The following is a 13,858-nucleotide window of genomic DNA, read 5'->3' as shown; positions in this document are numbered from 1 at the left end:
TGGTCCTGGTATATAACCAATACTATCTACTATAACTATAAAACAGCACTATATAAATATAAGAAATATAAGAACTACTAGAAAAATATTTTATTTGGGAAGAAATTCCTGTATTTTTAAACCAGGGCCTATATTTACATATTTTGGCATGCGACTGATTCATGACACACACTTCCCAAAAGTTTTAGAATTGGCCTTATAGGTCACCTGAGCTGGCAGTTGCGTAATCGCTACAACATAATCCTTTGGGGCAACTCCATCTGTCAAAGTTACATCCAAATCTATTATTTCGATACTCAAGAAATAGATGAAGCACACACACAATGGCACTGACTTCCTGTGAAGTCATACCTTTCTTTCTTTTTCTCTGTGTGTTTGACTGGTGTTTGTCCTGACAGAATAGAAACAGGAGTACGGACATCAAAGCAGCCACAATGGCTGAAGCAGATTTAACGTTCAAGAACATCAGTTAGAATTGCACAATTTGACTCTGAAACACTGAAAATCAATTTGAATTCATCATATTTTATAGACAAAGTGATCAATTGATCAATCAAGAAAATAAAAACAAAATAAATCATCCACTGAAAATTGAATGACGTCAGCGGCTAAAGGTTAGTTGAGAGTGGTTTGCAGAGAGTGGCCTCCTGTTTTAAATCTAATTTTCCTTCCTTTTTAAAAAAAATTCTTTTATTTTCTGCAGATTTGGTGAATTCTTTTCATTTTGTCTTTTAGCAACCGTGTTTACTTAACTGGAAATGTAGTTATTGGGGCACACTTTTTTGTTTTGGATGTAGTAAATTTCTTCAGCTGAAAAAGTTTTGAGAGCCCGTGTGAGGAGACCCGCGAGACCAAGAGGGACAGCGAATCAGCTGCATCCCGTACCAAGTGGAAGTCAGGGTGAAAGTGGTGTTATGTGAAGTGAAATCATGAGAGGGAACGAGTTTGTGCAACAGCTTCAGAAAAGAGAAAACAAGATTAGAGAAGGAAAAGAGATAGGAACGCACTGACAGAGAGGAGGAGAGAGAGAGATCTGAGTGCAAAGATAGAAATCAAAACAGTGTTTTGCAATACTGCTCTTTCTTGGTGCGTCCATGCGTGTACACGGATGCTTTTCTGTCTCATGCATGCACACGTGTGTCTATTCTCTGTTTGTGCCAGTGCTGAGCGTAAGACACTCAAGCCAAGAGATAAATGTATGAAATGTTATTGTGGTGGGGTTGGCCCTGCTCCAGAGGAAGTGCTTGGCTTTGACAATGCTCTCACCAGGAATGCACTGCAGGCAGCCGCCAAGTGGGCGTGTCACAGCTCCGGGGTCGCAAGCCAAGTTTGGTCGGTTCAGTTTTGGCCCCTCCGACGCCTCGGGGGACCGTTCTGCTGTTGTTCAGACAGAGAGAGCACGGGAGAGAAAGAAGGGAGAGAGGGTGTAGGTTTGTGTGTTCTGTAAGCTTAGTTTGAATCTTTTGAATGAGTGTGTTTGTGTGTGTGTTTTCCCTTTGAGAGGAGGATCTGAAAGGAATGCAACTGTTCCTTTACACATGTCCACCCCCCCTTGGGCAACTACGGGGCCTGTTGAAAACAGACACGCATCCATGACACGCACTCTCACCCACACACACATACACACACACACCCACACACACACACAGAGGTTGTGGAATGAAAGGAAGTATCAAACTACACCGGCAGAATACTTATCAAGACTGAGGAGCAAAGCCACCCATTAGGATTCCAGACTTTCACTGCAATAAGAAAATGATAGGATCACAATAGAATAGAATAATATGGAGAATACCACACTTGAAGGTTTCAAATGTTTAAAAGTGTTTCTCCCCCAGTTGTAAATCCAATAACCAGGACTGCGGTCTTAAACCTGAAGTCCGCTGATGAGAAGTGGAAAACTGACTTGTGCATTCCTGAGTTCTACAAAGTTGGAAAAAAAGTTCTTATTTATGTTTGGAAGTCAAATGAAATTCAATTAAAAAAAATGCTGTTTGATTTTTTTTTTCTTTTTATTCACTGGCCCTTTTGTTGACACTCCTGAAAGCTGAAATAAAACCCTCCTCCCCCCCACATACAGGGTTTGTATAACCATGTTGTAATGGGAGAAGGCAGTAAGAGAAAGCAATAAAGAGGCTGGTGTGGTGGAGGCCTTGGTGTTGTGCAGACTGGCAAGCCTGGTGATAAGAGGCTGCGGCCTGGATGGCCTCTCTGAGGGGAAGTGATGCAAGACAGTAGCTCTTTGTTTGGTGGCATTACTTGGTCCCATGCCAGTGGCCCCACTGAATGAAATGGAGCGGTTGGCTTGTTTGCTAGCTGGGTGACTGCCTTCATGGCGGACAGGCTGACTGCCTGGCTGACTTGCTGGTAGGCAGGCAACCGCGGCACCAAAAATCGTGGCTAATCTCTCTTTTCTCTTCTGCTTTTCCTCTTTCTTCCCCTTTCACCTCCTTGTGCTCAAAGGAATGCTTAAGCCATAAAACTGGAAAATATTTTATTCCATAAAAAATGCACTAGCACCACCAAGTTGGTTTTTGACATACTGGAAGTAAAAACTATTTGGATGTTTGACAGCAGCTGTCGAGGCTGAAATTATTCACGAAAAACCTTTATTATTTTTTGCATCTAATATCTCCAGTTGTAGCTCAAGCATTCTGAGGCTCTTGTTGACCATTTTAGGACAGATGGACATAAAATCAGGCAAGCTTCTGAGAATCCTAAACAACTGCTCTTCCTTCACTCCCTTCCTTCACTCTATCCCAGCAGCTCCTGCTCTTCCCCTCTCTGCTTGCCCTTCCACTTCCCAAGTGTTGAAATGTGTGTTTTTCCTGTCGCTGAAGCTGTCCTGTCACACTTAGGTTCATTTTACTTTTGAATTCCACTGAGGAAAGAAAGCAGGGAAAAGGAGAGAGGCAGAGGGGGAGATACTGTGTGTGTTTGTACATCTGTGCATGTGGGTGTATGTGTTTTGCGGGGCCACACAATTTTGCAATCCGCAGGTCCAAATGTCAGGGGTTCCATTTCCAAACAGCGTGCACTTGCCATTTCTGCCCCATGCATGTATGAGTACGCATTCCTGCAGACCTGCACAGGATCTCATGTGTGTATGAGCATTACAAACACCTTCTCAACTCATACTTATTGACACATACACACACACACACACACACACACAGATATATACCGTATAGACACACACAGAAATTCCTCCTCGCTCATCGTCATCATCAACATCATCCTCCTCTAGAGTCATCTGCAAAAAGGCAACCAAGTGTCTAAGTGTGCTAATTTGCTTCAGATTAACAAAAGGTAACAAAAGATAATGATCTGTGCAACAGAGAGTGAGGGTAGGGGGGACCAGAACCTAAGAAAGTCTGTGTGTGTATGTGTGTATGTATGTGCATGAGTGTGTGTGTGTGTGTGTGTGTGTGTATCGGGGGTTGTCGGTGGTGCGAGGGGGTTTGGTTGAGCACTACACCAGATGTGAAAATGACTTTTGCAATATGTCATCTAAACAGCAAACTGTGGGGGATTTACATGAGCTAACTGGAAGCACATAAGTGCTGGAAAGTCAAAAATTGCAGTTAGCTTCTTGAAACTCTCAATCGGATTCAGAGACCAGCTGAGAGGAAACATCACTCATTGTAGGAAACTGGCATGTGGTTTTTCCCAGCGGCCTTAGAGCATTAGTCTGACAAATGTTACCTAAATGCAGATTCACACTGAGAAGCGTCAGTTTTCATCCTTTGGATGGTATCTCAGCTCACATCTGTGTACAGCGATATGCTGAGTTCTGTGAGTTGTGAAATTCAGCAGATAGGAAGGCAAACATGAGATGGTTCAAGTCAGATAATGTCGCTTGGAAGTTGTGCCCGTTGATCCATTTGTCCTGTGTTATCTTAACACAACCTTTGTTTTCAGTGGGACCTGTGGCGATGGTCCCATACACACATACACATGCACACACACATACATTGACTCGCACATACATGCTAGGTCACATGTAAATGGAGCAAAGTCCCATCACCCAGAGGGCCACTGACACACTTTTACAGAATAAAATGACTGCTCTTTTACCTCCTCTACTCTTCTTTCTCTTTCTATCTCATCACTTCCCTTTAAAGGAAAATATATTTAATTTAGCTTTAGCTTTAACTTTTTTGTTTTTCACTTGGACATTCATGTATACTTGGGCTTGAGGATTTCTACATGTGTAAGAAATCACCAGCAAAACAAAATACTTTGCTACAACAACAGCTGATGAGTGTGTGTGTGTGTGCCTGTTGGGTGTGACGACCTTATTTTTGACATTCTACAATAATGCTGCAAATGAAGCATAACACAAACATGCAGCAACAGACTAACATACTTGCTTCCCCTCACACAAACTGCTTGGCAAATAAAGAAAAAAAATGCAGCAAACATGTTCAGAATCTGTTTTTAAAAACTTTCAAGGCTTAGTTTTCTGGCTGGTGTTTGATGCATTGTCTCCTGCGGCAAACCCAACCCTTTTCCTACAGCTGCAGGCCAAACCACAACACAAATAATTATTTGCATACACAGTTTCTAACCCAGGACTGCTCCTCAGTGAATCCAGCCTGCCGTAATACTAGCCGATAATAAATGGTTTCTTCTTCACCTGCCTGTGCTGAAGCTTCCTGTGTTGATGATATGTATGTGGCCCGGTGAGGTGGAGATGACAATGTAGGTGTGGAGGAAGTCAAATGCAGGTGTTTGTGTGTGTGTGCCGTCCCAGGTGGGTGCTGACAGACTGGCAGGTAAACAGGCAGGTTGGTCTCTGATCTCACCTGTTGGAGTAGACGCTGCAGCGCCTGCAGGGCTTTCTGCAGCGGAAACATCTTCTTTATGTGACGCTGGATTTTCTGCACTCCTCTTCTTCGCTTCACTCTTTCCTTTCTCTTTTCTACCTTTCTCACACGCTCTGTGCTGTTCATTTGTTCCACAGTCCTCTCCCAGGTGCACTCAGGTAAACACCCAGGAAACAAGCGCGTTGAGGGGAAGGAGGAGAAACGTATAAGGGGAGGAAGAACGCCTGAGGGTAACAGCAGCACAGGTGGTCTGATGGTGGCTGAGGTGGGGGTGGGGAGGGGGTGAGAACTGTGTGTGTGTGTGTGTGTGTTCCAGCTTCATAAGGAGGTGCTTTGGAAAGAAAGGAATGTTACACATCCAGATTATAACAGACCACCCCTATAAACTAGAAGGAAGTCAGTTTAACCTGCAAGTCAAACACACACACACACACACAAGCACACAAAGCAGTCGTCAAGCATAGGCTCTGATATGAAGTAAGCTGACAGGCTCGTGTCTCACATTACATCGTCCAAAGGAAGTCAATGAATTATTTCCCTATTACTTATGTCATGTTTTCTTTCAGCTTGAGGTCAAGCTGCTTTATTTGGCCCTCGCTGCCCTGCTAGTGTTTTATAGTGTGCAGTCTATTCAGACACAGGAAAGCAGGACTTCCGGAAGTTGAAGTGTTCATGTAAAACAACTACAACTCATAAAGGTTCTTTTACAGAATGATTAATAGTTAAAGTAATCAGCCATTTAGTGACAAAAATATCTTTTTTTTAGAAGCTTCTAAGTGGCTACAGAGACATTAAAAGCTGTTAAAAATTGATTCTTTTACCTAAATCTACTGTACATGTCATTACTGCAGAACTTAAGGTTTTACTTTGCTTTTAGAATGTTGGAAAATGTTGCTTAATATATATTAACCTATGTACCTTCACATAAGAAGTTAAATTTTGTCCAAAGTCCCACTTTATGTCTCTCCAGGTGCATGATCATGCTGAAGATAGAGTGCATGAAAGTATAATTGTGTGAATGTGTTGAAAACCACAACAAAAGTAACGACTCAACAGCCAGATATATTTAACAATATATATTTCCATTGTCAATGTACATTCCATTTCGACATAAGCTTTCTTCACAAACAAAAAGTTGGCATCTAAATAAATACTATATAAAATAGAACTTCAAAATAAATATATCTATAAAGGGAACATTTTATATGAGAGATTTTTTTTCTTTTTGTTATATCTAAACAAAACAAAAGCACAGATCTCATTCTTAATCCCCAACACTGACAATGCAAAGGCATAAAGGAATGGAGTAGCATCACCCAGCTGGATCAGACTTCCTGTCTTGTTTGGGTTGTAAATAAAACAAATCAGTGCCCGCATAAGAGCGACACAAAGGCGTATGAGTGTGAAAAGTCAGTTTCCTAGCAAAGGGGGAAAAAAGAAAAAAAAAGGTTTTTAAATGTTGACTTGTAGTTGTTGGCGATTATTCCACACCTTGAACAGGCTAAGAGAGCACAGATAAAGTAAAAAGCTAATGTAAACTGAAGAACGTTACGCTTGCGGCGACAGAACTGAGCGGCAAAAGAAAAGAAAGGCAGCGACTGCTGAAAAAAAGAGGTCCGCTGGTTAAAAAGATGGCACATAACACAAGTTGAGAGAAAAACAAAGCTGGTGAGGAGAGGTTGGGGGGTGGGGGGGTAGTTAGAAAGGGTAGAGAGGGAGAAACAGACTTGTCTTTCTCTCCCGTCTCTGTGGTATGACAAGTTTATGCACAGCAGCTGTGTTTGTCAATCAAGGCCAGGGGTGTTTGTTGGACAATTTCTCAGGGAGGAAGGAGGGAAGAGAGGAAGGAAAAAAAAAAGAAAGAATGGGAAAAAGAGGGGAGAGAGCTAACAGACACTAAGCAGTAACAGCAGGAAATGGGTTGATCCGGATAGGGGGAGACTGTGTTCTCTGTGTGGATTCAATGAGTCCACAGTCTTTACGACTCGGAGAGGAATCGGGGAATTAGCTTAGCCTCTTGACTGCTAATGAGCATGGATAGCATAAACAGCTTTTTTGTTTTTATTGCCCGGCACACTTTTCGAAATCAAATGCTAGCGATAGACAGACCTGTCATTTTTTTGTTACCCCTTCCCGAACCTTCCTCTCGCCGCCCTCCCTCTTTTCTTTTTCTCACAACCTCAATACCATCTTACCTTCAAAATATATATCTAATATATTCTCTATATATTTTGTACTGAATTGTAGTTATATTGTACCATGCAATCTTTCAAGGACATTTAAAAGTCTCTTCTAAAGAACACAAATGTTGTGAAACTATTTACAGCAAATAACATTTCACCTGCATAGCTCTATTACTAAATATATTGTCAAAACATTTGTGATTTTTGTCACCCACCTACAGATACCGGGCTTTTGCCCAGTCACATAATCATTCTCCAGTTTTGGCACCTTTCTCTCAGACTGAATTGCTAGGTTTTGAAAATATTGCCTCATACATTCAAGACTAAGGACAGTGTGTGTGTTTTTTTTTCTTGCCATTTTTCCTGTGTGATTTCAGTTTTGTGCAACAAAACAAATACAGGTATGAGCAAAGTTAGGCACCCTAATGGAGGTCAGGGGTCTGACATGAACGAGATGTGTGTATGTGTGTGTGTGTTGAGCAACGAAGACAGCATGCCTTGATGCCAAACAGAAAAGGCCATCTGTATTAAAGGGCAGCATGCCTTTAAGAACCAACTGCCATTGACTCCATTTGGCAAGAGTGCGTAACAACTGTGATCACTCAGACAGTGAAAAACAAGCTACTGTATGCTAGCTTCCTTTGGCAAAATCCTAAGAAAGTCATGCAGGCCACAAAAAATAGATTTTAAGAATTAAAGACAGAGTGTCTGATTAATGCAATTATGCAGCATAATGATTAGAATTTAATGAAGACACTGTGTGTGGGGGGTGGGGGTGTTCTAGGCTGTGTGGTAAATGTAGTGCACACAAATTTAATGTGAGCTAGCTGAGGTGGTTAATACTGTGCTTTAGTACATCCTTTAAGGGGTTTGCTTATTCCTTAAAAGGTTGTGCAAGTGGCAGGTTTGATTTTGATAAAGGCTGACTCGATACAAACACAACAGCAACTTAGCTATGCCTTCTCTACCCATCTTTGCTCTTTTATCACTTGCATCCCCTCTCCTCTGGACACATTATTTTCTGGCCAGTTTGTCTCTCACTTAGCTTACTTGGGTTTTAAATTATTCACTATTGCCTTTTTCGCCCCTAAAATGTTTCTTTGCCTTCTTGTGCAAAGAGGAAGTAGACCAGGCTCTTAGGCAGTTTTATAAATTAACATGCTGTAGACCAAGTTCGAGAGAGGATTACTGTAACAGTCCCTGAGAAGGTTGGGGGTATTTCTTTTAACACATTTCTCTACGACACTTTGACTTCTAGCACGATGGGTGACCATTAGACTAGAGCATGCAGGTCATGGCATGCATTACCTCAGATGTGATTGGTGGACAGCATTCAAAATCTTTTAGAATTTAGCTTCACCCCCCCCACCCTCCCACAAAAAAATAGGAAACACCTTGTAAAGTGATTATCCCTCTTATTATCTCTATGAACGTAGAGATAAAATGTTAGCATTACCAGGGTAGCATCTTTAAGCTAAAAGAGGAAAAATGGTGACACTAAAAGATGGTGATCATCATAATAGTAGAGAGAGTAAGTGAGTAAGTGGTGGTTTCACTCTTACAGTTGCCTATTATGAAGCCACAGTATAGGTAATCACTTGTTTTCATGTTTGTTCAGACAGAGGGACACTGGGCTGTGCTTTTGGGGGTGGGGGGATGGGGGGCGTACAGATATTTATCTCCATGGATCAGCAACCAGCTTCTGGTCGGTTACATAATTAGGTGTGAAATAGAGAGCAGCAGAGAGGTACAATAACTTTGTGCCTTCGGCCATCTTTGCAAAACGATACAAACACCAGTCCCACAATCTAGTCTCTTCTTGTGGCACCCTTACAAAGAAAAATAACATCTCAGAGGGGCTGTTAGCTAGCCAGCCAATTATCTCCGATCAGGCCTCTTTTGATCATCCACTCTAACAAACATAGGTCAAGAAGCCATTTAAGTACCTTTGTTTTACATAAGTCGTATTCCAGCAGATTTATGGGGTAGTTTAAGGGGTCGGTGTTGGATTGTCCTATCCATAGAGAGCAAGCAAGTACTGTGTGGTCCTGTCCATTTTAAGCAAGGCTACTGCCAGCCAGTTTGGTCCAGTATCATGACCCCTGCTGCTGCTTCTCTAGCGTCCCAACTTTTGCTTCCACGCCTCCATTTTTACATGCTGGGGCACTCAGTCCACCCTGTGAGTTCTTGCAGCGGCAGCCGGGCCTGCTTACATTGTCGTAACACTTCTGTCCCAGTTTGGCCAGGCCTGTAGCTGGCAGATAGCAGACCAGGCAAGGCAGGACAATGGAAAGGGCAGCCATGAAGGACCAGCGCGCACAGCAGTTGGCCTGGGAGCACGAGCAGGGCTTGTCAGCACAAGAGCCCTCATCATCCTCATCCTCGGTGCAGTGGTAGAAGATCCCTTTGACCAGGCACATGCAGGTGGCTGTATCCACCAGGCTCTGAGCAGAGCACAGGCACTCCTGGTTGCAGACCCAGCAAGAGGGTAGGGTTCGCGGGAGTGTACACTCTGTGCATCTGCACTTCCCGCAGTGCTCACAGAGAAGGAGGTGCTTCTTCTCAGCTGGGGAGGAGGGGATCAGCGCCAACCCCTGTGGACCTCCAGTGGTGCACACACCTACTGCTGGCATCTTTGCAGATTTGAGATCCAGAGTTTTAGAAGAGGAACAGGAGGAAGCAGAGGAAGAGGAGGTGAGGATTTTCGATTCAGAGGTGAAGGAGCCTGTAGATCGGGTGGTGATTGTGTTGACAGGACCCTGGGGGAGGTGCATGCTTGGGTGGTTGTCCGCTGTTGGGGTAGGCGCAGCATGGTCCAGCAGCCTCTGATCAGACGAGGTGCTGCTGCTGCTGCTGATAGAACTGGGCCTCCCACTGAAGGAAATCCAAGGGTGGGTGGTGGTGTCCTGGTGAGGGTGGGGATCGCACCTGCCCTGCTGGTGATGCTGGTGTTGGTGGTTGTGGTGATGGTTGTGGTTTGCCCCCAGGAAGGCCTCCTGATTCTGGCCAAGCCAGGTGATTCTTCGGTTGACAGACTTCTGGCTCAGGGGCTGCTGGGAGACAACAGCGGGGCTGTCAATGTAGTCGTTCTCCACATGCGAAGACTTTATCTGGTCGATGGGGTAGATGGTGAGAGGGTGCTGCAGACGACCATAGGGCACTTGACTGTCCAGCAGGGGCTGGGATATGAGGGTGGAGGACACTCCGGGGATGTGATGGGGAACCCTGGACTCCATGTGTAGGCTTGTGCCTCGCACGTCTTCACTTTTAAAGCAGCATTTAGCAGTACTGCAAAGACAGATATAAAAGAGACAGTTATGACCACCTGTGTCTGCCACTGATTTGAGTTCCTGCTCTTTTACCATTTTTATCCTCTTTTTTCTCTGAAGCCATTAACCACAAAGAAAGTATAGTATATTATGAAAAATAATTGTGACGGGGAAAATAACATGATGATAGTTAAATAAAAGTTTTAATATATCAATATAAACATCATAACAGTCCAAACGATGTAAGCCAGGTTGGCTATAAAGAGCAGAGTATATGAACACATTTCCTTCTGCAATTTGTCATTAACCAAAGCACTTGACTTGATGTGAGAAGAAGACATAATTTGCATGCATTCAACTTTGCATTTAATCATACACATTAATGTGTGTTGGAGGGTCAGGTTGTTAAATGTAATTTTTCCCTCCGTGTTATAATTTCCTGCTGCTTTTGCACCCCTAGCCTGCTGTTGATGACTAATGACTGCTTTATCTCATGATTAAACTGCTAAATCTACTTTTCCCACACGTTTGAGATTGTTCTGTATGACTGCAATAAGTACATGGTGACTATCAAAGAACTACAGGGATCTCTAGATTTCAAATCAACACCCCAGGCAGCATGTAAAACTTCACCCAATACAATTATTAAATCTTTCAAACAACAGCGTTTCAGTCTCTCAACAGCAATCTGCTTCCAGGCCGGATCTCTGCAATTATCTGAATGTAGAGTTTCCAAACGATCTTGATCTTTAGACTGAATACCAACAGGATTTCAGACCTCCTCCATTCTAACTTTGACACTAGAACAATGGCAGTTGGGCTCTCCTCGCCTCCCTTCCAAAGAGCAGGGAGCACCAGAGAGCAGGGTTTGCATGCAAAAGACTCAAAGATGCAAAACAAGGCAGGGCAAAGAAGAGAAATTTGCCAAAAAAGGGAATTCAACAAAACCAAAATGAGCACAAGAGGCAAAGAAAATGAGGTCATTGTATAGAATCGCACGATAACAATACAGCTTTTAACTTACACCAAGACATATCATTTTATCTTTCTACTCCCTTAACATTGGTTCTCTTTGAATCAGAGCCACGGATCTGGGAATATGTGAATGGGTCTGATTTTATGAACCGCAGGTTATTGTGAATGGGAGCTGCTGGCTGCACTCGTTGTTGCAAGCATCAGTCAATGCGCTTCAGTCATGATTAACCTGAATGAAATCGGCTTCGTCCATTTCATTGATGAGCGCAGCACGCACAGACCCAACCTAACCTACTTCACAGAAAAGAATAAGGTGAAGGCAAACGACGCAGCAAAAGTCAAATTTCCAGTGACCCACATCCTTTGTGCTTAGCTGGTTTACTGCAAAAATAGCCCACGACTGCAAAACCAGACTCATTTAGACCACAAAATGCATTATGTTGTTTCCGCGAGCGAAAGAAACGGTCGTGTTGTGATTGATTAGGCCTACTGCTGATTTACTTTATTTGAGAATATGTCCCCATTGCTTTGTTCGACCGCCGGTTCGTGTTATTCATCTTTCCCTCGGATCTGCCCGGTTGAGAAACCTGTTGCGACACCGCTGGCACCGACCCAAGCGTTTGTGATTGTCAAACCTAGAGCATTATGGACTCAAAGCCGGAACAGTGCGTGAGTGCGTGCGTGTGCGTGCGTGCGTGCGTGCGCGCTCGTCCCTCCCGTCAATATGTGAATGGACTGAGTCATATAAACCGGAGGCGACCGCTCGGCATACTCAAATAGCATGTTTATATAGGCACTGCAACCACGTATCCAACACCGGACTCTTAATATCTGTTGACGACAAAAGTGCGACACTGATAAGGAAAATTGTACACCGTGTGCCCCCAGACAGACGGCAGTAGGGTGATTTTTTCTTTAATCTGCAGCAGTTAAATGCGTAGTTAGGTGCGTAAATCTGGACGTTATCGCTCGTGGTAACCAAAAGAAGCTGATTTCAGATAAATTTCAACGTTTTCAGGGCAGTAAGCCAGATAAGAGGAAGAAGCTTAATGCAAAAACACCTGACACATCCGAGTTGGTGCGCCAACCAGGCGGCTGCGTAGCGACAACGAGACACGCAACCGCCACATACGGACTGCAACATGTAGGCTTCAGAACCGATTTTTAGAGCTTTAAACAGAGGTGGAAATGTGGACACGTTTCCATCGTTGCTTTTAATCCCGACCGTGGCATTAAAATAACCATAAAAGCGACTCGATAGGTTTTGAAATACGTAGCTATCTGCTGTCAGTAAAGCGAGATATCGAGCAAGTTAGGCTTTAACACACGATACCGTTTCCCCTGTCTGCGTCCTCAACCTTCTGGTTTGAAATCGGTGGTTAAATATTGACTCAAAAAGCAAACACGGGTCCGCGGAAACAGCTTGTTGCAAAATAAGAGTTTGCAAGAGCGTTTTCATGCCTGCGGTCCAGTGGCTTGAGGACGACCAGACAAGCGTAGGCTGTAGGACTGAATAGTCAGTTCGAGCAGCCACAAGCTCACAAGTTACAGACATTTAACGACGAGAAAACGCCACATTTGATCACTTACTGTAGTTTCAGGATAGAATTCTCATCTCTTCATTGCGCACGACGATTGCGCGCAGGATATAGTCCAGTCCGAGCAAGTAAGTAGCTCCACAAATCTTGAGTAAACGTTAAGTCCAAGAGTTAGGATATATATGAGCAAAGCAGGCAAAAGGAGAGCTGGTCTCCTGCACTATTCTCCACTCGCTGGTGCGTAAAAGGCGACTGCGGTTGTGGACGCAGAGCTTTGGATATGATGTTGCAACCACCGAGGGGGAGGGAAGTGAGTTTTTATGAATGGGAGGGTAGAGGAAAGGAAAGGGACGGCACTGCGCAGATGCCTCGCTTTTTTTCTCTTTTTTTGTGAATGGGAGGGCAGAGAGACTTCGGGAGGGCTGAAATGCGGAGGTTACATTTTTATGAATGGGGAGGACTCCGAATTGCATTGCGCAGGCGCGATGCCGAGATTTTTATGAATGGGAAGAAATGGCGAATGAAGCGTGTGTGTGTGTGTGTAGGGGGGTAGGAGGTGGGGGCTTTTTTTGGTTACAAGGGCAATGTCAGGACTGATTTACATAAAGAGTCTCATCTTGCTGTGGCGCCACTGTCGCTTTATTTTAGCCTGTTAATTTATTTATCTATGCAACTCGCGCTTCTGCTATAGGCTACATGTTAGAGGAGACGTGGTTATAGTAGTACTGTGTAACAGATGAGATGGAAATGTGAGTGGGCTGTGAAAATCTGCAGTGAATTACTTTGTTTTTCATTGCTGGCAAACTTGATCTCCAATAGTCCTCTGATTCTGATAAATGGGTGCCGACATGTCTAATGAAAAACATGAAGATGCAGTCATGGCCTACATTTTAGGTAACAAGACATTCCAGCGAAGCCATAAATCTTCAGGAACATGATATCAGTGGGTTAGATAAACAGAATATAGGCCTAGTATGAGGGCTGTTTTCCTTTTAAATCAGAGCACACTCGACGAGCGTGTCGCGATACAAGGGAATTATTTTTGCACATGCTTGATTGAGCTA

The 13,858-nt window shown here is 43.7% G+C and overlaps 1 protein-coding gene across 1 annotated transcript; it reads right to left on the bottom strand.

Moving 5' to 3' along the window:
* Window positions 1-5,890: 5,890 nt before the first annotated feature.
* Window positions 5,891-13,106, bottom strand: spry4 (sprouty homolog 4 (Drosophila)). Its single transcript, XM_046411264.1, has 2 exons — window positions 12,847-13,106; window positions 5,891-10,300 (listed from the first exon to the last, which is right to left on the bottom strand). Exon 2 carries the CDS (start codon window positions 10,246-10,248, stop codon window positions 9,106-9,108), a length of 1,143 nt encoding a protein of 380 aa, XP_046267220.1. The 5' UTR covers window positions 10,249-10,300; window positions 12,847-13,106; the 3' UTR covers window positions 5,891-9,105.
* Between the last annotated feature and the right edge of the window lie 752 nt (window positions 13,107-13,858).

The sequence above is a fragment of the Scatophagus argus genome, chromosome 14 (genome assembly GCF_020382885.2).
Source record: "Scatophagus argus isolate fScaArg1 chromosome 14, fScaArg1.pri, whole genome shotgun sequence".
Classification (NCBI taxonomy): domain Eukaryota; kingdom Metazoa; phylum Chordata; class Actinopteri; family Scatophagidae; genus Scatophagus; species Scatophagus argus.
This window is presented reverse-complemented; position numbering and strand designations above follow the sequence as displayed.